At 45.5% G+C, this 26,538-nt stretch overlaps 1 protein-coding gene across 16 annotated transcripts in view; it reads right to left on the bottom strand.

Annotated features, from left to right (window-relative positions):
- MAP7D2 (MAP7 domain containing 2) overlaps nt 1–26,538 on the bottom strand; it is a 105,748-nt gene that overhangs the window by 30,256 nt on the left and 48,954 nt on the right. For 2 of the 16 annotated variants that reach the window (XM_082447028.1, XM_082447020.1), the window contains exons 2-9: nt 23,592–23,669; nt 22,307–22,470; nt 15,285–15,396; nt 14,338–14,436; nt 12,128–12,238; nt 10,143–10,265; nt 4,712–4,866; nt 2,990–3,117 (exon numbers count right to left, since the gene is read on the bottom strand). In XM_082447028.1, the coding sequence (XP_082303154.1) occupies nt 2,990–3,117; nt 4,712–4,866; nt 10,143–10,265; nt 12,128–12,238; nt 14,338–14,436; nt 15,285–15,396; nt 22,307–22,470; nt 23,592–23,669 (970 nt within the window). The remainder of the gene's footprint in view (nt 1–2,989; nt 3,118–4,711; nt 4,867–10,142; nt 10,266–12,127; nt 12,239–14,337; nt 14,437–15,284; nt 15,397–22,306; nt 22,471–23,591; nt 23,670–26,538) is intronic. The other 14 variants (XM_082447030.1, XM_082447029.1, XM_082447032.1 and 11 more) reach the window with 8 other exon arrangements.

The following is a 26,538-nucleotide window of genomic DNA, read 5'->3' on the forward strand; positions in this document are numbered from 1 at the left end:
CCGTATTAACAAACTGAAGAATAAAAACCATATGATCATCTCAATAGATGCAGAAAAAGCTTGTGACAAAATTCAACACCCATTTATGATAAATACTCTCCAGAAAGTGGGCAGAGAGGGAACTTACCTCAACATGATAAAGGCCATATACGACAAACCCACAGCAAACATCATTCTCAATGGTGAAAAACTGAAAGCATTTCCTCTAAAATCGGGAACAAGACAAGGATGTCCACTCTCACCACTATTATTCAACACAGTTTTGGAAGTCCTAGCCACGGCAATCAGAGAAGAAAAAGAAATAAAAGGAATACAAATTGGAAAAGAAGAAGTAAAACTGTCACTGTTTGCAGATGACATGATACTATACATAGAGAATCCTAAAGATGCCACCAGAAAACTACTAGAGCTAATCAATGAATTTGGTAAAGTTGAAGGATACAAAATTAATGCACAGAAATCTCTTGCCTTCCTATACACTAATGATGAAAAATCTGAAAGAGAAATTAAGGAAACACTCCCACTTACCACTGCAACAAAGAGAACAAAATATCTAGGAATAAACCTACCTAAGGAGACAAAAGACCTGTATGCAGAAAACTATAAGACAGTGATGAAAGAAATTAAAGATGATACCAACAGATGGAGAGATATACCATGTTCTTGGATTGGAAGAATCAATATTGTGAAAATGACTATACTACCCAAAGCAATCTACAGATTCAATGCAATCCCTATCAAATTACCAGTGGCATTTTTTACAGAACTAGAACAAAAAATCTTAAAATTTGTATGGAGACACAAAAGACTCCAAATAGCCAAAGCAGTCTTGAGGGAGAAAAACGGAGCTGGAGGAATCAGACTCCCTGACTTCAGACTATACTACAAAGCTACAGTCATCAAGACAATATGGTACTGGCACAAAAACAGAAACATAGATCAATGGAACAAGATAGAAAGCCCAGAGATAAACCCACACACCTATGGTCAGCTAATCTATGACAAAGGAGGCAAGGATATACAATGGAGAAAAGACAGTCTCTTCAGTAAGTGGTGCTGGGAAAACTGGACAGCTACATGTAAAAGAATGAAATTAGAACACTCCCTAACACCATACACAAAAATAAACTCAAAATGGATTAGAGACCTAAATGCAAGACCGGACACTATAAAACTCTTAGAGGAAAACATAGGAAGAACACTCTTTGACATGAATCACAGCAAGATCTTTTTTGATCCACCTCCTAGAGTAATGGAAATAAAAACAAAAATAAACAAATGGGACCTAATGAAACTTCAAAGCTTTTGCACAGCAAAGGAAACCATAAACAAGATGAAAAGACAACCCTCAGAATGGGAGAAAATATTTGCAAATGAATCAATGGACAAAGGATTAATCTCCAAAATATATAAACAGCTCATGCAGCTCAATATTAAAGAAACAAACAACCCAATCCAAAAATGGGCAGAAGACCTAAAGAGACATTTCTCCAAAGAAGACATACAGATGGCCAAGAAGCACATGAAAAGCTGCTCAACATCACTAATTATTAGAGAAATGCAAATCAAAACTACAATGAGGTATCACCTCACACCAGTTAGAATGGGCAGCATCAGAACATCTACAAACAACAAATGCTGGAGAGGGTGTGGAGAAAAGGGAACCCTCTTGCACTGTTGGTGGGAATGTAAATTGATACAGCCACTATGGAGAACAGTATGGAGGTTCCTTAAAAAACTAAAAATAGAATTACTATATGATCCCGCAATCCCACTACTGGGCATATACCCAGAGAAAACCATAATTCAAAAAGACACATGCACCCCGATGTTCACTGCAGCAGTATTTACAATAGCCAGGTCATGGAAGCAACCTAAATGCCCATCGACAGACGAACGGATAAAGAAGATGTAGTACATATATACAATGGAATATTACTCAGCCATAAAAAGGAACAAAATTTGGTCATTTGTTGAGACGTGGATGGATCTAGAGACTGTCATACAGAGCGAAGTAAGTCAGAAAGAGAAAAACAAATATCGTATATTAATGCATGTACGTGGAACCTAGAAAAATGGTACAGATGAACCAGTTTGCAGGGCACAAGTTGATACATAGATGTAGAGAACAAATGTATGGACACCAAGGGGGAAGGGTGGGGGGGAGATGAATTGGGAGATTGGGATTGACATGTATACACTGATGTGTATAAAACTGATGACTAATAAGAACCTGCTGTATAAAAAAATAAATAAAATTAAAAAAATTTTTGGAAAGAAAAAAAATTCCCAAGTGTTCATTAAATCTGTGTATTATCCTATGTTCTCTGAACCAAACTGATGCACCAAACAAGTTTTATATGATTCTCTCTATATAAAGAGTTTCCTTTTTTCTAAATTAAAATCATATTTCTCTTTCTCTCTCAATACTACTGAACATGTTTCCATTCTACTGCTGGAATGAGTTATTTACTGAGTCGTTCTTGTCAGTTACTAGCAGCAAAATGTTTTAAAGACCTAAGTCAGTGGTCACACAGTGTAAATTTGTTTTCCAGTTACACAGTTTTTCATTGGCTTCATTAAAAAAAACATACAGCTGATGGTGACTGATAAGTTATTATTGCCTCTCTGTTAAAGAGACAAGACGAGAGAGGGTCTGAGAGCGAGTGTGGAGCACAGGGGCTCCAGAGCCCAAGCGCAATGCAATCACTTCACTCCAGATGCAGCTGAAGGAGAAAGAAGGGGAATGCCAGAAAAGCAGAATGGGACTAATGGACCTGAAGAAAACACGCCGAATGGTTCATCTCGGTAAATCAGAGTCCAGTATTTACCAGGCAGCAAAGCCCTCAAGAGCACATCATTTATCTAGAAGATACACAGCGCACCTCGGCGGGCCGGCCACGCCTCGTGGGGGAGCTGGAGGCACACGGCACAGAGCCCCCCAAACTGCTTTAACCATCCGACTATGGTGAAGGGGAAAGATGCTTACTTGGGTGTCACAGGAGAAGATGACCTCTTAGAAACGCCTGCTGGAAAATCGCATCTTCTCAGAGGGGACATGAGGCCCACGCTGGGAACGGAAGTTGTTGTTCTCGGCCCCCTCTTCGTCTTCTCCGTCTGTAGGGGACACAGAATAGGACGGCCATGGCCCATGACTGCCATTACTTCTACAATTTCTAAAAATACCCCAGATAGAAGCAATGCACAGCTTTCTTTCAGAAGGAACCATACGGAGCTATACTGCTTCCCACAATGGGAATCTTTGCAGAGAAGCACCAGGGGGTCATCATATTTAGGTCATTCAGTTAAAAAAAAAACAAAAAACCTCAGCCTTAAAACATAAAGACCGCCTTCTCCTTGTTATCTTACAAAAAGCTAACAATGGAACCAGATTACGGTCCTGGACATACAGAAGCTGGAATGAGTACAAAGATATACAATCACTATTTTTAAAAAAAGCTATAGGTGGGTGCAAGACAGTGAGCTGGGGACCCTTACAGTGTACCCAGTTTAACGGGGACTGCCACCCCTCCATCCCTCTATGTCTTCCCCATGGCCTGCCTCACATGGGCCTCTGTGACTGGCCCGCGGCAGGCAGTCTGCAACGGTGGTTCCCTTCTCTCCCGACTGTGATTTTCCGCAGCAAATCCTCATGCAGCCCCCATGCCCACATACATTAGCCCCCTCCCACAGGAATCCACCCAGCAGTAAAACCCTAGGGTCTGAAACATTCACTTCTCCTGTGAGAACCTTGGGATCACGCTGGATTAAAAAACTAAATATGGTGTTATAAAATAAATGCCCAATGGTAATGTGGTGTTTAAAATGAGTCCACATGTCATTTGATGCTCCTTGCTTTAACAGGTGGAGCTCAGTTCCCTTCTCCTCAACCGTGGGTTTGGTCTCTCTCTCTCTCTCTGATCTCTTGCTCTAGGGGAAGCCAGCTGCCATGTTATCTGGACACTCAAGCAGCTCTCTGGAGAGGTCCATGCAGTAAGGAACTGGGGCCTCCTGCCAACAGCCATGTGAGTGAGCTGTCCTGGAAGAGCCCCAGCCAAGCTTTCTGACGACTGCAGCCCTGGCTGCCGTCCTGACCACACCCTCATGAGAGACCCTGAACCAGAACCACCCAGCTAAGCCATCCTCAATTTCTGACCCAAAGAACCAGTGAGGTAATAAACGTTGGCTTTAAGCTGCTAAGGTTTGGGGTAATTTGTTACATAGCAAGTGTAACTAATGAAAGTAGTATGGCATGTAAAATTTCTAAACAAATATACACAATCGGGGGTACCTGCTCAACATCTGCCTTACTGATAGTGTTACCATGACGACAAAAATGTTTAAAGGCCACTGTTGTGGATGAAGGTTGACCTAGAACTTCAGTTCTAGTTGCCTGTAGAGGCAAGACTGGCCCAGAATCAGACATCCTTAAAGAAGCAGAGAAAGGGCCCTCGGAACATTCCTTCTGACGCCCGTCCTCTGGAGGACAGGCTATAACGAGGACAAGGGCTTTAGGAATCTGTTCCAAGGCACTAAGATTTAGGAGGGTGCAAAAAGTTAAATGATTTTCAAAGGTTGGGTGCAATTTTAAACCAAATCTGCCCCTTGAGCAGTCCCTGGAGATTGATGGAAATAGACCCCAGGTCAAGTGCAGGGAGTAATCACACTGTCAGATAAACCAGTCCCGAGGGGTGAGTGGGTATAAACCTACCGGCGAGGCCTCCGCTCCTGCAGGGGCTCCTTTCCCAGCATCTCCTACGCCAGATGTAGATGTCGTCTTCTTCTTCTCGGCATTTCGAGTGGGAGATGACTTGTAGGAAGATTTAAGGGGGCCAGCAGGAGCTACACGAGGACAGGCATGGGATACTAGAGAGTTATAGTATAAAACCCAGAGACACAGGGAGCATAGACAGAAAAAGTAGGGGGAACAGAGGGTTGGGAAGAACACCACATTTCTGTTAAAACGTGACACGGGCAATCCACATTCTCAAAATACCACCATACTTTTTCTAGTGTACACAGAATAGACCGTATCTTAAAAGACCCCCATACTCAATGCTCAAGAGTCCAGTTCATTTCAGAAGTTCAAAATCTGGGCTTTGGAGCCAGATGGACCTAGCACCATCACCTAATAGCTGGATCACCTTGGGTAGGTGACTTAACCTCTCTAAATGTCAATTTCCTTGTACAGGAGAGAGTTAACATAGCAGACCTGACTGCTGTCCTTGGAAGGGCCTGTTCACAAGGTTGACCCTTGTAAGCATCTGGAAACTTGGATTTCAGGAGGGTTCTCACCATTAACTGATGAGTAGCTCACTGTGCCTGACCTGTCTGTACAAACAACATGACTGATCTTGCTTTCTTGCTCTGGGTATGGAATGTGGTATGTGCCTGGCAGGGGATGCCTACGTGACCAGTGCTGGGCGCTGGCCTCCCTGGTTGGCAACATTTCACGCGTGTTGTCGCAGCTCGTTGCTGGGGGACTCAGGCACATCCTGTGTGACTCCACTGGGAGGGGACTCTTGGAAACCTGCACCTGGTGTCCTCTGGACTCGCCCGTGCGCCAATTCCCTGTGCTGTGCAGCCTTCCGCTGGAACACCACAGCTACGAGCGCCACCACATGCTGAGTCCTCTGAGTCCTCCTAGCGAGTCACTGAACCCGGGGTGGTCTTGGGGACCCCTGACACAATTAGTGTCAGAAGCAGGAATCGTGAGAAAGACCCTGATTCCCTGATGCATAGTGAAAGCATTGTTTGGTAAAAGGAAGGAGAAAGGGGTGGAGGGTGACAACCCTCTGGTGCCTGGTGGCTATGGAGCCCCCACCAGAGGAAACAGCAGCCAAGCTGCTGTCTGCTGCGAGAGGTGAAATACCTATGGAATCTGAAGATGGCCCATGGAACTCCAAGTGCTGGCTTGCTCGATCCCCTGGCTGCTTTGGGCCATGCTGGCTTAAGTGAGGGAAAGAGTGCAGCCCACGTGACGCCTTTAGTTTTCACTTTCTCCTCCAAGTGGAAGTGGGACACAACTTCCTTGCTTTTTACCACCAGTGGTTTGGCTGGAATTTAAATTCTGAGTAGTAGAACCAGAACAAGTCTCCATACCTGGTGATTTTTGCATAATGGAGCCTCTGGGAAAAGGGAGTTGTAAAAAGAGAGGCAATCTCCAGACAGAAACACACTTTTGAAGTTTTAAAAATCAACCTGGAACCACTGTAGATACAGAACACCCCTCCGTGGGGCCCTAACCTGAGAAAACATCACAGATGCTGGCTGGACCATCCAGGTCACAGACAAATGCACACAGGAAAAGGCTCGTTCTCTGATGGGACCATCCAACACGGAGCTGCTGGTGGGCTCTCGACTTCTGATGTGGAGCCTGACTGCATTTCTAACTTGTAATTCCTGCCAGAGCTGCACGTTGGGAAAGGGCACTCAAGGGAGTGTGACCCCTCTGTCCACCCCGAAGAGCAGGCTCGACCCCCTCTGGGGGATGCACCACTGCTGACGAGACAAGACGTCTGGTGTTTGACTTTCCAGATTGGCTACGGTTTGTTAACAACAGACCGAGAGCCCGACTCTACTTCCCTTGCCCTTCTCCCTCTACACACACCTCAGAAAGGCAACTTGTTCAATGCACCCGTCCCCGAAAAGGGACTGATCTTTTCTAGGCTGCTCACTGGATAAATGAAGAGGATGGAAGAGACGGGGGATGATGCAAACCTATTCTGAAATTTTTTGAAAATTCAGGATTTTGTCCTAGTTTCTGAGCATGATGTATCATTCTGCTTAAGTTGGACACATTTTTTTTTTAAATAAAAATGCTCTTGTCCTTCTTGCATTCAACGCTTCTAGATGAAAGGTCCATGTGAGAGTAGAGGATGACTGAGAAAATGTAAAGTCGTGATTATTGAAAGGGGCATGCTGATAACAATGGAGAAAAACAACAAAACCCAGCCCCCCTGGAGTGGTGCAGGGGAGGGCCAGGGGACGGGCATTCACGATCTTTCTCTTCCAGAACTGTTTCTGGGAACTCTCCCCTCTTGCTGAAGGAAAACCACACTGCCTTTGCAAGCTGCTGCCAGCGCTTCAGATTGAGACAGATTGCAGGTGACAGCGTGACCGTGAGATGGCAGGGGTAGGCCAGCTCCTGCGCAGTCCCCGCTCAACACCTCCACACGCAGTCCACACTCGGCAGGAGGTGAAGCCAGGGTCGCTGGCAGAACTGTTTGGAATGGACCGCCTCAGGCAGTGCCTCTGAAAGCGAGGACTGAGAGCGGTGGGGGGGGGGGAGGTTGGGGTTGGGGAGGGGCTGTGAGCCTGGACTGCCTGCCCAATGCACGTCCTGTGTGGGGTGCCCGAACATCATAAACTCTGTTTCCAGGGGACACGTGTGCTCTCGGGGACTGTACTTGTACCATCACGACACTGCCTCAGCCCTGGAAGGCTTCGGGCCAGCTTCATCTTACTGCCCAGCGCTGGCTGGGCCTGAATTGATGCCTCAGGCCAGGTAGAAGAGGTTCATATGGAAACTTACGGAGGAAGCCAGCTGGCTTTCTAGGACAGACCTTGATAGTGACTGGTCTGTGTCTTAACTGTCTAAGTCCAGCACCCCTACATGGCACAAGTGAGAGCCATACGGTAGGTTGGCCTCAGCCTGCTATACGAGCTCCTATTGATAATAATTCTGCCATAAAGACACCGTGGCCAAGGACCAAGGGGGTGAACTGTGCAGAGAAGAACAGAAAAAACACAGCAGGCCTAACTGCTCTCCCTGGAAAGGCCTGCTTACCACACTGGCCCCAGCATCGGGGAACTTGGATTTGGGCAGAGTTCCCACCGTTAACTGGTAAGAGTGGCTCACTGTGCCTAACCTGTTTGTACAAACAACATGACTTACGCTGAACACCTGCTTTCCTTCTGAGTTTGGAATTTGGGTACATACCTGGCAGGGGGTGTCCACGTGACCAGCCCCCACTAAAAACTCTGGGCACTGAGTCTCTAATGGGCTTCTGTGGTTGGCAACACTTCATACATGTACTAATTCATTGCTGGGGGAACGTGTCCTGTGTGACTCCACTGGGAGAGGACGCTGGGAGCCTGTGCCCGGTCTTCCCTGGACTTTGTTCCTTGTACCCTTTCCCTTCACTGATTTTGCTCTGTAGCTTTTTGCTGTAATAAATCATAGCTCTGAGCTCTCCTAGAGAATCATCGATCCTGGGAGTGGTCCTCCTGACCCATTTCTCATTCTCAAAATGGGGATACTTCCTACTTCCCAGGAATTTTTTGTTTGAGATAGAATTCATATATCATAAAGGTGTACAATTTAGTGGGGTTTAGTATATTTACAAGGTTGTGCAACCATAACTACAGTCTAATTCCAGAACATTTTCAACACCCCCAAAAGAAACCCTGTGCCCATTAAGCACTCACTCCTCTTCCCCCTCCCCTAGTCCCTAGTAACCACTTATTTACTGTCTCTCTGGATTTGTCTATTCCAGACATTTCATAAAAATGGAATCATAAAACTTGTGGCATTTTCTGCCGGGCTTCTTTCACTGAACATAATGTTTTCAAGGTTCATCATGTAGCATGTATCAGTAATTCATTCCTTTTTATTGCTGAATAATATTCCACTTTATGGATAAACACATTTTGTTTATCCATTCATCTGTTGTTGGATATCTGGGTTGTTTCCACATTGTGGCTAATCTGAAGAATGCTGCTGAGAATACTTGTATACTTCATTGTGTATGTTTTCAATTTCCTTGACTCTATACCAAAGAGTAGAATTGCTGGTTCATGTGGTAACGCTAACATTTTGAAAAACTTGCCAGACTGTTTTCCAAGGCAGCTGCACATTCTACATTCCCACCAGCAATGTATAAAGGTTACAATTTCTCCCACATCCTCGCCAATACATATTACAGTTGACTCTTGAACAACACAGGTTTGAACCGCATGGGTCCACTTACACGCAGATTTTATTCAATAGTAAATACTACGGTACTATTTGTGGCTAGTTGAATCTGCGGATAGGGAACCAAGTATACAAAGGGCTGATTATAAAGTTATATGCAGATTTTTGACTGAGGCGGGCTGGTACCCCCAACCCCTAAATTGTTCAAGAGTCAACTGTATTATCCTTTTTTTGTTTGAATTTTAGCCATCCTAGTAGTGGGAAGTAGTATCTCATTATGGTTTTGATTTGCATTTTCCTAATGACTAAGGATGTTCAGCATCTTGTCATGTGCTTATTGGCCATTTGTATATATTCTCTGCAGAAACAGCACAACTACTTGGAAACAGGTAGAACTAGGTAGAGGACAATATGTCATTTATATGTTACCTCACTGAACGCACTATATCTTGGGAACTGACACGGAGACCAGACATGCCCTAATGTGGACACGGCATTACTCACTTGCAAACAGGGAACACTAGTGCCCATTAATTTTTTTTTTTTTTTAGTCCCCATTAAACTTGCCATGATGGTTTGATCTGCTTTGGTCAAAGAAGGGCTTTGATGGTGTGGCCCACTGTTTCTTGGACGTCACTGTGCAGGTCTGGCGGGGCCTGAGAGTCCACCCTCCTAACAAGCTCCCAGGTAATACCAATGCTGTTGGTCCATGGACCACCCCTTGAGTAGTGAGGCTCTAGATACCTGTTCTGACTGTGTCCATCATTGTGCTATCTCATTTAATCCTCATGACAATTTAAAATAACTCCACTTTAGAGATGAGGAAACTGAGGCTTAGAGAGGTTAATTAACTCACCCAAAGTGGTAAGAGCTAGTAAGTGGTAGAGCTGGTTATGGGACTTCTGAGATTGCAGTTTATAGGCTACTTTACCAAACCGTCTATTTAAAAAAGTCTACTAACCGCCATAGCTCATGAGATGGATTTTTTTTTTCCTAATCCACATGCCCTCAATCATAAAATAATTTACTCACCTCTGTGACACTTGAAAGAAAAGAAATATAGCAACAATAAAACACTGGTGGGTAGAAAATGTTATTAACCATAGAAGACATTTCATGAAGCCAACAAATGTGAAGCAAGATATAAAAATTCAGGAATAACTCAAAGGCCAACCAATACCATTTGGGGCATTTTCCTCAGTGTCACCAGCTTGGCCTCTTTTACCTGAGTGACTGGCCTGCTCAGAGAGCATGAGTGCACTTCTGCTTCTGGCTAAAGAAGCCTGTGTGGGTGTCAACAGTCGCATAACAAGAAAGGTTTCCATGGGACTAAGGTGCGTGCGATGAGCTGAGGGACGGAATCAAATGAAAATTTTAAAAAGCAAAATTAAAACAAAACAAAATAAAATGCCTAAAACAACACAGTGCATGATGCAAATCAACTTTTGGGTGGCAGAACGAATGTGGAAAGAAAAAATATTGTAGCAAAGGATGGCTTCGGAGCTCGTCATAGTAAAAGAAAACAGACGCGTGTCATTTAGAGCTTGGGAGAGTGTGTTACTTCTCTTGGGGTGCCAGAATTCATTCAACATGCTATTACAGAATTAGAGTATCACCTGTACCACCCGAAGAGAATTAGCCCATATTCCAAGATGTCATAGGGACTCAAGAAACCATTTACTCACCAAGTAGATCTAACATTGGAGAAAAAGATTACTCCTACAAAACACTTGTTTTAGGCCCTCTGTTAGGAAATATTTCATAACACACTGATTTTGTTAATGTAGAAATATGCATCCTTTCATACTTTTCCCACGCAATAAGGGCAAAAGTTAAATAAGAAACATTAAAAAAAAATAGCCAACTAATTATCAGCTTTAATGGAAGTAGTAGTATCCATAATCTAAAATTCAGTGACTGAAATGTTATTTTGATGGTTTCGGAACGTATTATAAGATAATGGATTAACTTTTCAATGACTTCGTCTTCTTTGGGTATCCACTAGCCAGTAAATGGCTTGGGAATTTCAAATTTTCAATTAATAATCCACAAGCAGATAATTCAGTTGCCAAAAATATATAATAACATACTGATTACCTTTACACATTAATCAATGCAAATATGAATTTAACATCAACTTGTAACCATATGAATTAATGAAAACCTATGGGATATACTCACAAATGGAACAGCTATACAGAATTAAAAGCATGTAGATGTTCTCTCATCCAGCTCCTAGTTAATTCAAGGTTTCCAGCGCTTACCCATGAACTGCATCAGAGAGCATCAACACTGACACTTCTGGGGTCTCTGCCACACATGACAGACCTCTGTGCTGGAGGCGCAAGGTCAAAGCCAGTGGAAAAAAACCAGGAACGCACACTGGCCTCTTCAGAGTCACAAACACCCTCCTGCTCACCCCCTGGTGATGACTCGATGAGTTACGTACTCTACTGGCACCTGACACTTCTTCAGTGATGCTTTAAGATACGCATTTAATGCATGGAGAGCTTCCCTCCCTTCCTTAACCTACAAACTCTGAAAGGTAGCAATTCGGACTTTTAGTGTCTTCTCTGAGCCTCCATTAGAACATGGGTGATTTTATATCTATTCAGTTTCTGGAACTGGCACCCGTCCTATACATACCATCTCTCACCTCAAAACAGAGCGCCAGAGAAGGCCACCCATCCTTTTGCCCTTTTAAAGATTTCGTATTAGTTCAGAACTTCTGTTTTCAAAAGAGAAACGGGCAGGCTTACAAACCACAGACAAGAGCAGAGCCCCATTTTTTTCACTCATCTAAGTCTCCCGCGTACCTCTGCCTCATCAATCCCGCCGTTTCTGGCTAATCAACAATATCGCACCAATAACTGGGCAGTTACTTTTTTAACAATCACATCTGCCCACTGGTCAATTAACCCCAGGCCAGGATAACGTCTACATGCACTGTGGAAAATGGAAGTCTCTTTCAGACTGAGAGCATAGCATTAACTCCTGTCCCTATTCAACAATGACCTGGTTGTGAAGAGTGCGTTGCCACATTCCAAAGTCCCATTAGTGAGGCCCTGGGGCTCCCACGCACAGATCGCAAGGCTAGGAGAATGGGGCTATTTGCGGAAGGCTCAAGAGGGGCTCTCCCAAAGACCAACGTTAACACGCTCACGCTAGAAAGAAGAAAACTGGACAGACCAGGTCTACACGTTCACTTGCCTCGGTCTGGGGAATAGGACATTGTTGCGGTGGATGAAGACAGGCGCTTACTCATGGGAGGCTCCGTCTGCTTTGGCAAATTCATGGTTGATGTTGAAAGTTTGTCACATGCTGCAGAGAAATGCATTAAAGACATTGGTATTCACACCACTCTAGACTAAGAAACACATTTCCCAAAGTGTCTTCCTGTCCTCATCCACACGCCTCCAAAACCACTGTGGCACAGCACACTGCTTCCAGCTCCCTGCCCTCCACTTGGCACGTCTGGGAATGCCCGGGCCACAGCAGCCATCCATCTGAAGCAAGTTCTTCTCTTCTATTGCTCGACTTTGTGTTTCTCTTTGACTCCAAATGTTCAGCCTCACTCAACTGTTCAACTAAAGCCCTGTTAATCCCACCAGTCAACCACTTCCTTGTGTCCAGGGACTTTTAAGTAAACTCAGACCACACAAAAACAAAACCAACCTGGACCCAGAGACAAAGCACCACTGCAAAATGTTCTACGATCTGACTGAGACTGGGTGAGCTGAAACCGGCCTTTTTCTGAGGTTATCTAGAGCTCAGGTTGCAGAGAGAAGTAATTTGTAAAGCAAGGAGCTGTATTTAAAGCAGAACAACCTTTAGCAGTTGGTTTCTTCCTTTTATCAAGAGATGGGGTCACAATGGCCCTTTCTCAAAGGCTATGACTGTTTACGGTTAGGATTTTAAAATGTGGTCCTGGGTTTGGTACTCTTAATTTCCCACCATTACTTTAGACGGGCTTCTAAGTGAAACGACTGTGGCAACCCGAGAGGTGCTCACAGTGCCAGCCAAGCCATATCCGAGCTTGAGGCAAAAGGAAAGATGTGTGGCCCCGGCTCTAAAGGAAGCAAACTCATCAATAATATTTTCAAAATCTACTCTTCTACTCATCTTGTTTTCAAATGAGAGAAGTGTCATGTTTGACAATTTCTCCTGACCAAGTGATGACCCTAAATAATTTTTAAATAACTTAGACTGAAGTAAAATTATAATACAGTCTGTTTGGGTATAAATAAAATATTTAAACTTAAAACAGTATGAGCTTTAATACACCTACTTTTCAACGTTTCAGTTTGAGTATTTTAATGTTCTGGGAAAAATAACCACTAGAAATTACATAAAACCATGTCTCTAGGGGTACACATTTCCCCTTTTGCCTCAGGCTCCGACATGGCTCAGCATGGTACTGGTCTTTGCAAATTCAATATTTTGTCCATCATAGAGTGTTCTTCATTCATTTTGATTAAAATATTCTTTTATCTTGATTACTGAGATTTCTGCCACTCCCTTAAACTAAGTGCTCCAGTTGAGTACCACACTCACCTCACCCTGTCCCAGGGCCCTGGGTACGATTCCCAAGCTGTCATTATCAACTCTACCTGCCCCTCTCTGTTGGGGGAAGGCCAGTGCCCATATGACAGTGAACGTGGCCCAGGCGGCAAAGTCTCTGCTACTCAGCAACACCAATAAAAATTATTCTTTGTCAAAGAAACGCTGGAGACCAAGGATATTTATTCCTACTGCTATAATTTGACCTTCTGGGTGGCTGGGAAATATTGTATCCCTTTTACATCTTGTTTTTTCTTTACCAGTCAAAGATGGGTTGAATTTCTAAAGTCCCTATTAAATGGGAGCAAGGTTTTGCTAGTTCTATTCTTGACCTAGACCCTAAGAATTTCCCAGGCCTGTATACAAAACAGAGAGCCTATCAGAGAGAGGAAATCAAGAACAAAGCCAATTTATCTCCTTGTTTGGATTCACAGTGTTAGTACTGGTAAACTCAAACACCTCTCCAGGAATCCATCACATTAATACCCAAAACTCCGTGTAATTATAGGTTCTGGTAACCAGAAGTGATTGAAATACCCTACTACTTAATGCCTAAAAACCAATGATACACGAGAGCGTTGAAGATCTAAATGCACAGAAGTCAAACACTGACAAGACTGTCAAGGTAGAAGTTAGTGAGCTAAGGATGAAATGTCTCCAGGGTACTAGGATGTAAGGCATGCACGCTCCACGATGACGAACAAAGAAATATGGGCATGTCATTCACTTTCTAGAAAAAAGTTCTAAGGGGTCAGACTAAGAAATCAATTGTAAAAGTGCTTGAGACAGACACAGTGATGGAGGAGGGTGACCGGGACAGTCATCACAAAATGCCACGGCACAGTGATGCTGGGATATACCGTTGGTGGACTCAGCAGCGGCGGCAGTGGTCCCTGGGTCCGGAGGGAGGGTGCTGGCTGCTAAACCTAGAGGAGGGGGTGGGATATTTCCTGATTCACCTACACAGCAAAAAAAAAAAAATCAGAGCAAAGACAGGTAAAAGAAAAAAGTCCCAATTTCTGGTTGACTCTAGTTTCTATTAGGAAATTAGAAAAAGTAACTGAGATGGGCTGTTGACGTCTCAAAGAAAAAAAGGAAAAAAAAGTATATTCACTGACAAAAGGTTAAAAGCACAATACAGCAAAGTCAAGAAACTGTACCACTCATGTAAACCCATTTGCTCTCAGAAAGAGCTGGTATACAGCTCCTGCATAATAGAATGGCAGACACAGAAAAGACACTAAAAAGAGGGCAAAACCACCCAGGGACTAGTAACAATCCATACATTAAACATTTGAAAATTTAAAGATGAGTATGAACTGGATAATGAAATAAATAAGTCACCTTAAAACAAAACTGAAAGAGCAACAGAAATAAATAATGTGGAGGGAAGAACCGCAGCCCCTTTTAGGGGGTTACTGCTGCTCAGCCTTTCCCCGTCATGCTGCAGCCATGACTGAGCCTGCTGTCATTGACCTTCCCTGAAATCAGGTTACCTCTGGGCTTGCTAGGTGGATCCGGTTAACCAGGCTCTACATTCATTTTCTTTGTTTTTCTTTTGTTTTACCTCAAAGCCCAGTTACTGTATCAACTGCTGTTTGTGAGCAAGAAGAATGAACAGATCCCCTTCGCAAGAAATGCATACACAGGAAGCTTGGCAGCTTTAAACATCACATCCGAAAAAGGTACCTGCAGATCGGTACAAAGCATCCCCCAGATCCTGCGGGCGCCAGTCTGCCCGTGATCCCCCTCCTGCCCCAAGATCTCCCCACCGGGCCCTGCGATGCAGGGACAGCCCTTCACTCACCATCGCGTCCTCCGGGCCCCGCGGCCAGTGAGGCTCCCCACGAGCACTTCTTCTTCAGCTCCAGCTGCTGTGTGCGCTCCAGGGACCTGCGCATCATCGCCTCGAGCCGCTCCTGCCGTTCACGCAAGAGACAGCAAGATTAACCACCCAGCCCCGCGGCACTGCTGCACCTCCGCGCGGGGGTGAGTCACCAGACGGGGCTCTCCGCTCAGCATCCAAAACCCAGGCTCGCGTGCTCTCCCCACCACACCAGCGCCTTCTCAGTGGGCGGGGAGTAAACAAGGCGGCTAGTGCTGGCTCCCAGCCCCAGCACCTCTCCCCTCCCACGGGAGAGGCTGCTGCCGCAGCCAGGCCTTGATTTGTTTAAGAATAATGCCAGACAAGCATTAACTCCTTGAGGTCTGTCCCATCCAGTAGAACTGGAATTGTGCTCTAGAACCAACTGCATCCTCTCTTGTTGACAAGCATCAAGGACTATGATTTGAGTAAAATGAAATATAATTTGAATTTTAATAGCCTTAAGCATAACTTTTTGGGGGGATACACCATGACTTTGAAGTCCATTTTGCAAAGTCCCATTTTCCTCTTAGTACTTCTTAAAGGGGAATTAATTGTTCTCTACATTATAACTCTTTTCTGCTACATAGTATCTGGGGATAATACTGCATATTTCAAAATACAAGAGACAGAAGTAGAGAAACTGGTGTCCACAAAATCAAGCATCTATGCATTCTCAGAGTTAGACGGTGGCGGGGCGGGGGAGAGGAAGAACTAAACAGTTTTTAGCCAGAAGAGAAAAGCAACAACCAGGCTTCTCTCCTAACAGAGCATTTATCAAAAGCACGCCCCTGCATTAACCAAATTGTTCTTTTCATAAAGTTGGGCCTGACTGCTGGCAAGTCTTTCCCTGGCACTGGAGTGAAGCTGCCCTAATTCTGAGCTCCGCACCACCTCAATGACACTGCAAATACCAAATCCGCTCCCTGCCTCCACTGGAGAAGGCCCACAGGGTAAGCGGTCACACGGACACCTTTTCACCCTCATAAAACCCCACCCTGAGGTGCTCCTGGAACTGGGCTAATCCTAGCCCAACTTCAAAACAAAAAGATACTATTTTCTCATGGCTTAAATAAACAAGCAAGCAAAATTAATTTAGGGCAGCACCAACTGAGTGACCGTGACTTAAGGATCGGGGAAAGGCTCCTTTATTTCACTCACTAGAAACACAGAAAGGTCACTTAGGAGGTGCCTGGATCTGTCCCTTTTGTCCACACCAGAGGGATGAGGTGAGCATTCTCCACATCTCAGCCTCCTCTGCATAATTTTTCTCCGAATAGCACTTTGCTAAAAGACAGCTTCTCCAGGGACCTGTGAGCAGAAAGGGGATTTCTTTCCTCCTGTAAGTCTCAGATTTGTATTTGCTATTAACTGCGCTCTAGTTTTTGGCTGAGACTCTACAATGAGTGTGCATTTCCTGGCAGAATCCTGTTCTCAAGACCCTGGCCCATTAAATTCTGACAGCCAGCCCCAGCGGTTTGTCTGAGAAAAGATGAGGGCTTGGAGGAACTAGAACTTCTTGACTATTTGAGGACTGAAGTCTGATCACTCAACACTGGGGCTCGATAGTATTCCTTTATATGGATTTAACATCAATTATTTAACCAATGACCTAATTTTTTTTATATCTTTATTGGAGTATAATTGCTTTACAATGTTTTATTAGCTTCTGCTGTACAACAAAGTGAATCAGCTATACGTATACATATATCCCCATATCCCCTCCCTCCCACCAATGACCTAATTTAAGTGTTGAAATCTTTCACCTCAGAGTGAATTTAGTATTGAGTGGGTTATGGGGTATTGCCTACCTGCCAGAAAGACCTCACAAGACAGTCCTTGGGCTTCCCTGATGGCACAGTGGTTAAGGATCCGCCTGCCAATGCAGGGGACATGGGTTCGAGCCCTGGTCCGGGAAGATCTCACATGCCACAGAGCAACTAAGCCTGTGTGCCACAACTACTGAGCCTGCGCTCTAGAGCCCGTGAGCCACAACTACTGAGCCCGCGTGTCACAGCTACTGAAGCCCGTGTGCCTAGAGCCCGTGCTCTCCACGCAACAAGAGAAGCCACTGCAATGAGAAGCCCCCGCACCACAATGAAGAGTAGCCCCGGCTCGCCGCAACTAGAGAAAGCCTGCTCACAGCAACGAAGACCCAATGCAGCCAAAAATAAATAAATAAATAAAAAATTTATTAAAAAAAAAAAGTCCTTCATCTACTAGGAGACAATGAGAACAAAGAACACCAAGACTCACAGCCAACTGTATCACTGAATAGCTATCTAGGGGCATAATTTTAAGGGAATGTTCATCCAAAGCCAGACCTACTCCGGAGCCTTTCGGTTACCTTTAGAAAAAATACCTCTGTCATCTACCCCCAACCCACTGAGCTGCTCCAAATTCTACCATTAGAGATTTATTCCTTTGAACTGTACATAGAGGCATAATTTTAAGGGAATGTTCATCCAAAGCCAGACCTACTCCTGAGCCTTTCGGTTACCTTTAGAAAAAATACCTCTGTCATCTACCCCCAACCCACTGAGCTGCTCCAAATTCTACCATTAGAGATTTATTCCTTTGAACTGTACGCAGACTTACGAAAATGATGCTATCCCTGAGAGAAGACACAGTCACTCTGTGTCACCCACTTTTGGAGAGATGATTAAAAATAGGTGGTAACCAAGCTCTATGGTAAGGGGACTTATAAAACCCAAGCTGTCAGAATCGGATGTTTCAAACATGTCAAAACCAAAACTGGTTCACTTTACTCTTATTAGAGGTTAGTCCCATATAGTCCCGTATTACCTAGCATGTGTGTGTATCTCTTTCTGTTCCTTCATGTGATGGAATGCAAAGAATCCTAGTTTGGAATCAGCAGATATGAATTCAAATCCCACTTCTGCCTGCTACTTAGCCCCATGACCCTGAGTTAATTGTTTAATGTCATCTTTGGGCATCGGTTCCCTTGTCTGTAAAATGGGTATGATATTACCTATATTACAGATCATTCAAGTCTACAAGATAACAACTAGCATAGTAAGTCCTTAACCAATGCTAACTGAACCCAAGTTTGAAGAGGAGGATTGTTAACATGGCAGTTAAGAGCAGTGGTTCTCAAATGTGAGTGAGTCTGCATCAGAATCACCTGGAGGGTTTGTTAAATCACCAGTTGCTGAGCCCCACCCCCAGAGTTTCTGAGTCAGCAGGTCTGAGGTGAATGTGCTGACAATGCATTTCTCGTAAGTTCCCAGGAGATGCGGCTGCTGCTGGTGCTGGGATGGTGCTGAGAACCACTGGTTAGAGGAAAGGCTGAGCACGAGAGAGCGTGTGCGAGAAAGTTCAATCACATCAGAAGAACGGTATTAATAAATATCACAGCTGCATACTGCATACTGCAATTCCTGCCAAGTTCTGGCTCTCCTGAGGATCATCTGATGATCAACAGAGGATGGGGAAAGGGCAACGCAGATTATTGTCCCTACAATGTCCTCTATTGGGTGGGGCTTAGTGGAAGGAAGGAATGAGGGCAACTCACCCTTGACCCCTTGAGCTCTGGCCCTAGACCTGCCTGGATGAACTTAGAGGAGATCCATGACCAAGGTGACGCACTGAGCTGGCCGAGCAGTATGAAAGGCCTCCAGCAGGGCTTGGCCTGGCCACTGTTACCCAGACAACTGTCTCAGGCAGGAGTGGAGGGCTGACTGTGCCTTTTCCACTGCCCTTACTACATGTGTTCTGGGGATGACAGCATGGGGACAAGCCCCCAAATGGTCCTAAGCAGGGCTCCGTGGAGGGCCCTTCTCCCTGCAAACACGTCCACATCTGGCCAGAAAGCCACGTAATCACCATGCCCCATGCCAGCCAATGCCCTCTGAGAGCAGTCAGCGCTCAGCTTAGTGAAGTTTTTGCTTAGTTGAGTTCAGAAAGTTCTCATTTTTACACTCAGCCTGGTGGGTTTTGTTAGGTATCAAGCAAGAAGATTATGAGAAGTTGTGATGTGTTCAAGTAACTTACAGAGATGAAGGTACTCTTTGAAAGAGGTCTTTCCTGGTTTTCTGTTTAGCATGAGGAACATAGAGGTGGTTTCACCAAATACCATTTTCCAGGGCCCCTAGTCATGAAGCTATACTTCCCTGAGTGGAGAAGGGGTGAGCGCATTGTGCTGTCAGCCTTAACCCAGGCAGATGACAAAAGCTTGTTCCAGAAGCTTGATTCTTGGGAGCCGTGTGGCATGTGAAGATTGGAAGAACCCATCTGTAGGAGAAGGCGGCCTCCAGCGAGAAAACGAGCTCAAGGTCAGAGTGTCAACTGGACACTGGACTCCCCCTTCCCAAGGACAGGCCTGACCAGCTTCCAGCCCTCGACACCTCTGGGAGCTAGGCCGGCTGTGAAGCCCACTTCTGTGTTGGTGGAGAGGAGGCCTCCAGGCCGAGTCTGGGGCTCACCCACACAGATGTGAGGTGTTACCAAGAGCGACATCATGGAAACAGTCCTAGGCACATGGAGCCAGGGCAGGGCTGGTGGGGAGGTGAGGAGTCAACAGGCCTTTTATGAGCTCCTAATATCAGACCCAGAGAGGCAGGAGTTTGTGGGCAACGCAAACACTTTCCAACAAGCTACAGAAGCAAAATGGAATGAACCATCTTCCTGCGGAGGCTTCTCCCTGGTTGACAGAGACAGGCCCTGACAAAAAGGACTTAAATCTGGCACTGAGAAGAGGATGGAGAGTCTCCACAGCCATGTGCCAAGCAGGCAGCAGCCCTCCCAAAGATCTCCAGAGAACCATGGGGGCAAATGCAAAGGCTTTCCTTTGGAAAGGACTCCTGCAGCAGAGACCTATCTGTCCTCTCCAAAGACCACCCATGAGAATGCCAATCGGACCTCTGCATTAGCAGAGCACTGATGATGAGGTGGTTAACAGGCCAGCCTGCGTGGGGAGAGTCCCTAAGCTCCACCTGGGTCTCCGGGGGCTCAGAGGGCAGGAGCAGGTGGTGGAGGGAGCCCACTGCTTCCTCCGGTTGCTCTACACCCATGGAGGCCCAGCTCTCAGCCCTGCCCTGCCGTGTCTGGGGAGAAGAGGGGCGCAAGCTCGATGTGTGTTTGTGCTGACCACGGGCAGGCAGCCTGCCCCACTCCCCACCATCACCACACCAGGGGTGAAAGGGAGCACACAAAGCAAACAGGAAACTGTCCGAAGCACAGCCACTAACGAGTCAGCTGCATCAGGACCAATCATCTGGCATGCCATCCCCTCATCTGTCACACGGGTCCCTCAAAGGTGGACCCGTGTGACACTGTCAGGTGTGGCAGAGGCTCAGGAAGCGTCTCCTGTGACTTCACAGCACCCCTTCCTGGAAACGGCAGTGACACACATTCCCTGCAATCAGCAATCCCGCAGGAGGTCAGGAGTGGAAATGGAGAGAGCAGGGAGAAAAGAGAGAAGCTGTGAGTCAAGGAAGGGAGGATGGGAAGAAAAGGGGCGAGTCCAGCACTCACGACAAATACCCAGGCTGGGAAAGGAGAGATCCGCCCCGTCACTGAAACAGCCCAACGCACTGTGGCTTTTCTCTTGGTCTCTACACTCTGTGCCTTAATCTTTCCTGGGTAGCTCTCTCTTGACATTGCTTCAGCCAGGGTCAGCTGAAGTCACTGAAGGGAAGCTAACATTTCTGAGCGACTACTCTGTGCTAGGTGCTTTGCTGGCACTTGCGGAAGTCACCTCCTTTAACTCCTATGACCACCTCTGTTTTGGGCTGAGGAGACCGAGCTAGAGGTGTCTGAGACTTGGCCCTGGCTGCCAGCTGCTTAGGGGGAGGGCTGGGATTTGCACCAGGAGCTGACAAAGGCAGGCAGTGATCGGGCTGCGAGAGCAACAGCGACTGTGGCTAAGACCCTGCTCAGGCCTCCATTCACTAAGAGGAACAAAGAAGCCGCCATTTAAGCCTGTGCTCTGTGGGCAAAGATGGGTTTAATTCTGTGTATGTGAGCATGTTTGTGTTGTTTTTTTTTTTATTAAAAAAAGACAAAAGGGTAAAGACAGTGATAACAATTCAGAGATTAAAAAAATACTGAACTTATACCAACATCTCTGTATCTTATAGTGTTGGCGATTAACAAACCTCTATATTGTTCATACTAAATGATGAGTCACACTTTGTTATACAGCAGAAACTAACACAACATTGTAAAGCAATTATACTCCAATAAAGGTGTTAAAAAAAATAAAATAAAAATACATTTAGTAAGATTTTAAAAAAGAAAAAAAATCTAAAAAAGAATGAATATATATATGTATAACTGAATCACTTTGCTGTATACCTGAAACTAACACAACATTGTAAATCAACTGTACTCCAATTTAAAAAAAGAATTTAAAAAAATACAATTAAAAAATCAAAAAAAAATAAATAAACAAATTCTTCATTCAAGGGTAATTCATTCAAATATCATCCCCATCTATTATTACTTACAATAAATATTTACCTTTTTGCTTACTAATCATGTATTAAAATTTGTAATAAGTTTATGCTTTTACAAGTGGTAAAAAATAAAAATAAATGATGAGTCACTATACCTTATGAATAAAAAATGATCATCACCTGATACAAGGCTATGATTACACCCTTAAAATACACTTGTTAAGAAAATCTATACCCCAAATATGCTTTCTAAATATATTTTCAAAGTTTAGTAATAAAGGACTCTGTCAGGGTAATTACATTCCATTTCTTTTTTAAAAGATAACTGGAGAGAAAGGATGATTAAAGCAAGAACATGCATTAAAATATAAACAGACTAGCACGTCTGTATGGGAAGGTAGACTATTTGATTTTCCAGCAGTGAGTACAAGGTCATGCTGTCCTCCACCCTCACAGCCCGTCCTCCAGCCTCGTGTCTGTCCCGGAAGCACAGACTCCCAGCTAAGCTGAATGGACCTGTCTCTCTGTTCCTGTTCTAGCCCTCACCTCCTCCTCCCGGAGCTTCTGCCTCCTCTTCTCCTCCACGGCAGCCCTCTTCTGCTCCTCTCGCTGCCGCTGCTCTCCCAGCTTCCGCCATCGCTCCTCAATTTGCTTTTCGTACTGGAGCTTGGCTCTCTTCTGTTTCTCCAGGATCTGCTGCTCCCGGGCAGCTGGGGGAAGGAAGGCAGAAGAGAGGTGTCGTTACCAGAGCACCCCACACCATTTGGATTAATACCAAAAACGCAGAAGTAAGAGTGACCCCCAAAAAAGAGCCCGGTGGGATCATAGGCTGAAGTGACTGAGATGAAGGGTTCTGGCGCCTCCGCCACTAGCTGGGTGACCCTGGACATATTAACCACGTCATCTCTCTGCCTCAGTTTCCTCCTCTGTGAAGTGGGGATGTCGCATGTGCAACATCACGTGCTGTGGAAACCGAATGAGACAACGCACGGGAAGTGGACAGTCACTGCCCCCGCACGTGGGAGCTCTGCCTGTCATTGCCATCAAGTCAGACTCGTCCTAATGGCTAGGCCACACGCAGGATTGAGAAATGAGAGCTATCAGGGTATCTTCACTCGGGACACGTTAGCTGTACACGCACCACGCACCAGACGCTGAGCTGGGGGAGGGTAAACAGAAGACGATGAACAGGATCAGCCGGCCTCCTTCCTGAGACGTTTACTAAGGGCCTTAACTCCACCTGGCCAGGCAGGCAAGGGTTCCCTGGAGGATGCAATGTCTGAGCCGACCAGCAGGAGGCACTCAAGGAGTAGGATTCGAAAGCTCCTCATCTGTCTCAGTGCCCTGGGGAAGCCACTCCACCTACCTCGTGGCACCCTGGGGGGAACAGGTTGGACGAATCTGTCCATAGCCTGCAAGAGGTACGACAGCCTTTCTCAATGGGTTCCCTGTCCTAACACAGAAATGGCCTTCGGTGCCAATCTCCTCCATTCCCCCGAGGATGGCCCTTCTAGCTGCCCTGGGGAGAGGCCGCCTGAGCGGGCGGGGGCGGCGACTGTCTCTTGTTCTCCAGCATCCTACCCACAACTCTAGCGCAGTGCCAGTAACAGAGGTTCAACGCATGCTCAATGAGTAAATCAACTGTCCGGAGAATTATATAACAACTGTGAACGGGCCAGTGGCAGTGCGGGTTTGCTCCCAGTTTTCCATGTTCACCTAGCAACTGTCCCAGTTCTCTTCCCATTCAGTCACAAATTTCTAAGGGCCTTGAGAAAAGACATCATCACATCTCCACTCCCTTAGACCTAAACAGCCAAAGTGCACAACTTACCAAGACATTTTTCTCTTTCTTCTCGTCTTTCTTTAGCTAGTCGTTGTCTCTCATCAGATTTTAAAAATCCATCCATGCCTACAAGAGAGAAAACACAATGAAAGACTTCACTCTCCCCGTCCGCTGAGTGCCAGGGACCCCCTTGGCCTGCACCCTGGGTCTGGCCACATGCACACATCATCCAACAGCAGTGACACACACGGCCCGATCCTGAGAGTCGAGGGGCAGCAGCCACGGCTGCCACGCTCCCCCACCAAGCTGGGTTGGTAGTGGCCCAATGCCAGCCCCAGAGAACCAACCCTTTCCCTAGTCCTCCATCCCCAGGCCTGGCCTCACAGGGGTCAGAAAGTGCAAGAAGTGACAGGTCTGGCAATGTGCAGAAAAGCCCACTGGGCCTCCCCCCGTCCGGCTCCCAGGGGAAGGCAGAAGCACAAAAGTAGACACAATTATTACACAGACAGTGAACATCTGACTTTCTGGAAGGAGCCAACTGCTGAGGGACATGTATGAGCTCCTCGGGTGAACACTGAGAAAATACAACACTCAAGTTTGATTTCGTTTCCGCTAAGTTTGCTCCCATGTCAATCTTAGCATTTTAGAATCACAAAGAAGGAATATAACGTACTCCTGTTTACAGTAAGTCCCCTACATACGAACGAGTTCTGTTCCGAGAGCACGTTCGTAAGTCCAATTTGTTTATAAGTCCAACAAAGTTAGCCTAGGTACCCAGCTAACGCAATTGGCTATATAGTACCGTACTGTATTGGTTTATAATACTTTTCATGCAAATAATACATAAAAAACAAATACAAAAAATAAAGAAAACATTTTTAATCTTACAGTACAGTACCTTGAAAAGTACAGTAGTACAGTACAACAGCTGGCATACAGGGGCTGGCATCAAGTGAAGAGGCAGGAAGAGTTACTGACTGGAGGAGGGAGAGGAGGTGGGAGGTGGTAGAGGTGAAGGATCGTCAGTAACAGGAGATGGAGGGCAAGCTGCAATGTCACTCACACCTGATGTTGATGGAATGCATGTTCACAACTTTGAAAGTTCGCAACTTGAAGGTTCGTATGTAGGGGACTTACTGTACTTGTTACTTAAATATCCACAACAAATAAAATGGAACAAATGGCAATTCCCCCCAAGTCTGAGAAACATTCCAGGAGCTCTGCATCTCCACCCATCTTCTACGGGACCCTAAAGTGCTTTCTGAATCAAAGATTAAATGATCTTCATGGCTGTTTTAGGATTAAAAATAATTTATTGCACTTGGTCACAACTGGTCATTCATGAGTATTACTTACATAATGGTCAAGGACCACATTCTGGAGAAATCGGCTTTAGTGTTACTACAACTGGATTCACCTTCCCAGCGCCTGGGCCCTCCTCCGTGGTAGTGTCACAGCTGACTTCATAGTGTGCCTCGCTGCCACAGTGAGCTGTGCCCCTTTTAGGGATGTTCCTGCCACTGCCCAGGAGAGGGACGTGGAGCCTTGGACCGCAGTGCAGGCAGCAGGAATGCAGATAAGGATGGACGTGATAAACAATGGTTTGTCACGATTCCCCACGAGCATCTAATTTTGCAGCCTGGATTATGCAGCAGGTATATTAAAGCTCAAGAGAGAAGTCCTGGAAAATAAACCTGACTACAAGTGCCACTCCCCATGTTTGTTTTTAGTCAACTCTTTTTTTTCTTTTTTGTTTAAACTGAAGTATAGTTAATTTACAATGTTGTATTAGTTTCAGGTGTACAGCAAAGTGATTCACTTATATATATATATATATTCTGTTCCATATTCTTTTCCATTATAGTTATTACAAGATACTGAATATAGTTCCCTGTGCTATACAGTAGGTCCTTGTTGTTTATCTATTTTATGTATAGTAGTGTGTATCTGTTAATCCCAAACTCCTAATTTATCCCTCCCCCCATCCCATTTGGTTATCATAAGTTTGCTTTCTATGTCTGTGAGTCTATTTCTGTTTTGTAAATAAGTTTATTTGGGTTTTGTCAACTCTTAATCATTACAACGCTACCGACGACATGAACGGCATTGAGAATTTAAAGGCCCAATTTCTCAATCATCACTGCTGGCCCCCCCAATCTGACCCCTTTTCCCCACATCCCTTGCACCTTTTAAAACCCCACTCACTTTCAAGACCCCACAGTTTCTGGCTGGCAGAACCCTAACTTCATTCTGCTTGGCTGCAGAGCGCTCTCAGTCTCCCTGCAGGGAGGGAGGGGCTCCCGAACCAAGGGCGGGTCTGCATCTCTGGGTCGCCCGCTCGGGCCACACCCCACCCCCACAGGCCTCAAGGTGCACACACAAAGCTCAAAGGCAGCCATGTGGTCAGTGGAAGGGGAGCAGGGAGACAAAACCAGGTTTCTCTTCAATGATCCTCCAAACATTCTCAAGCTCTAGTCTCTACCTTAAGCGTTTGATTAATAAGGATTTGTTCTGTGTGAAAAGCTACAAAGAGAAGCCTAGGCCACCTGGATAGATGCTGGCATCAGCACCCACATCAACGGCTCCAGCGTGACCTGTCACCCTCTAGATCTAAGATACTGCCCGAGAACCACTGCAAGTGTTGTTCAAACAGAAGAAAGAAAGAAAAACAGGGAAAAGGGCCAAGCACATTTGAAACTGGCCATGTTGCCTTGAGGCTTTACTAACAGAAGGCTGTTTGTTCCAGGGACATGCATGATTTTAGGCTGCCCCCTTGTGGGCACTTGTAAGAGTCACACCTTCAAATCATTTCCTTTCCAGAAGATCTTCATTATCAGGCTCCTTAGTCATCACCTGCTTCGTCATAACGGGAGGCTACAATCTACGAACCAAGTCCATTGCTTGGATTTACTCGGCCCAATCACCCCATGATGACGGAGATACTATTATGATCCTCACCTTATAGGTACAGAAAGGGAGGCACAGAGGTTAACTT

This window comes from Balaenoptera physalus (genome assembly GCF_965194825.1).
Source record: "Balaenoptera physalus genome assembly, chromosome: X".
In the NCBI taxonomy this organism is placed as follows: domain Eukaryota; kingdom Metazoa; phylum Chordata; class Mammalia; order Artiodactyla; family Balaenopteridae; genus Balaenoptera; species Balaenoptera physalus.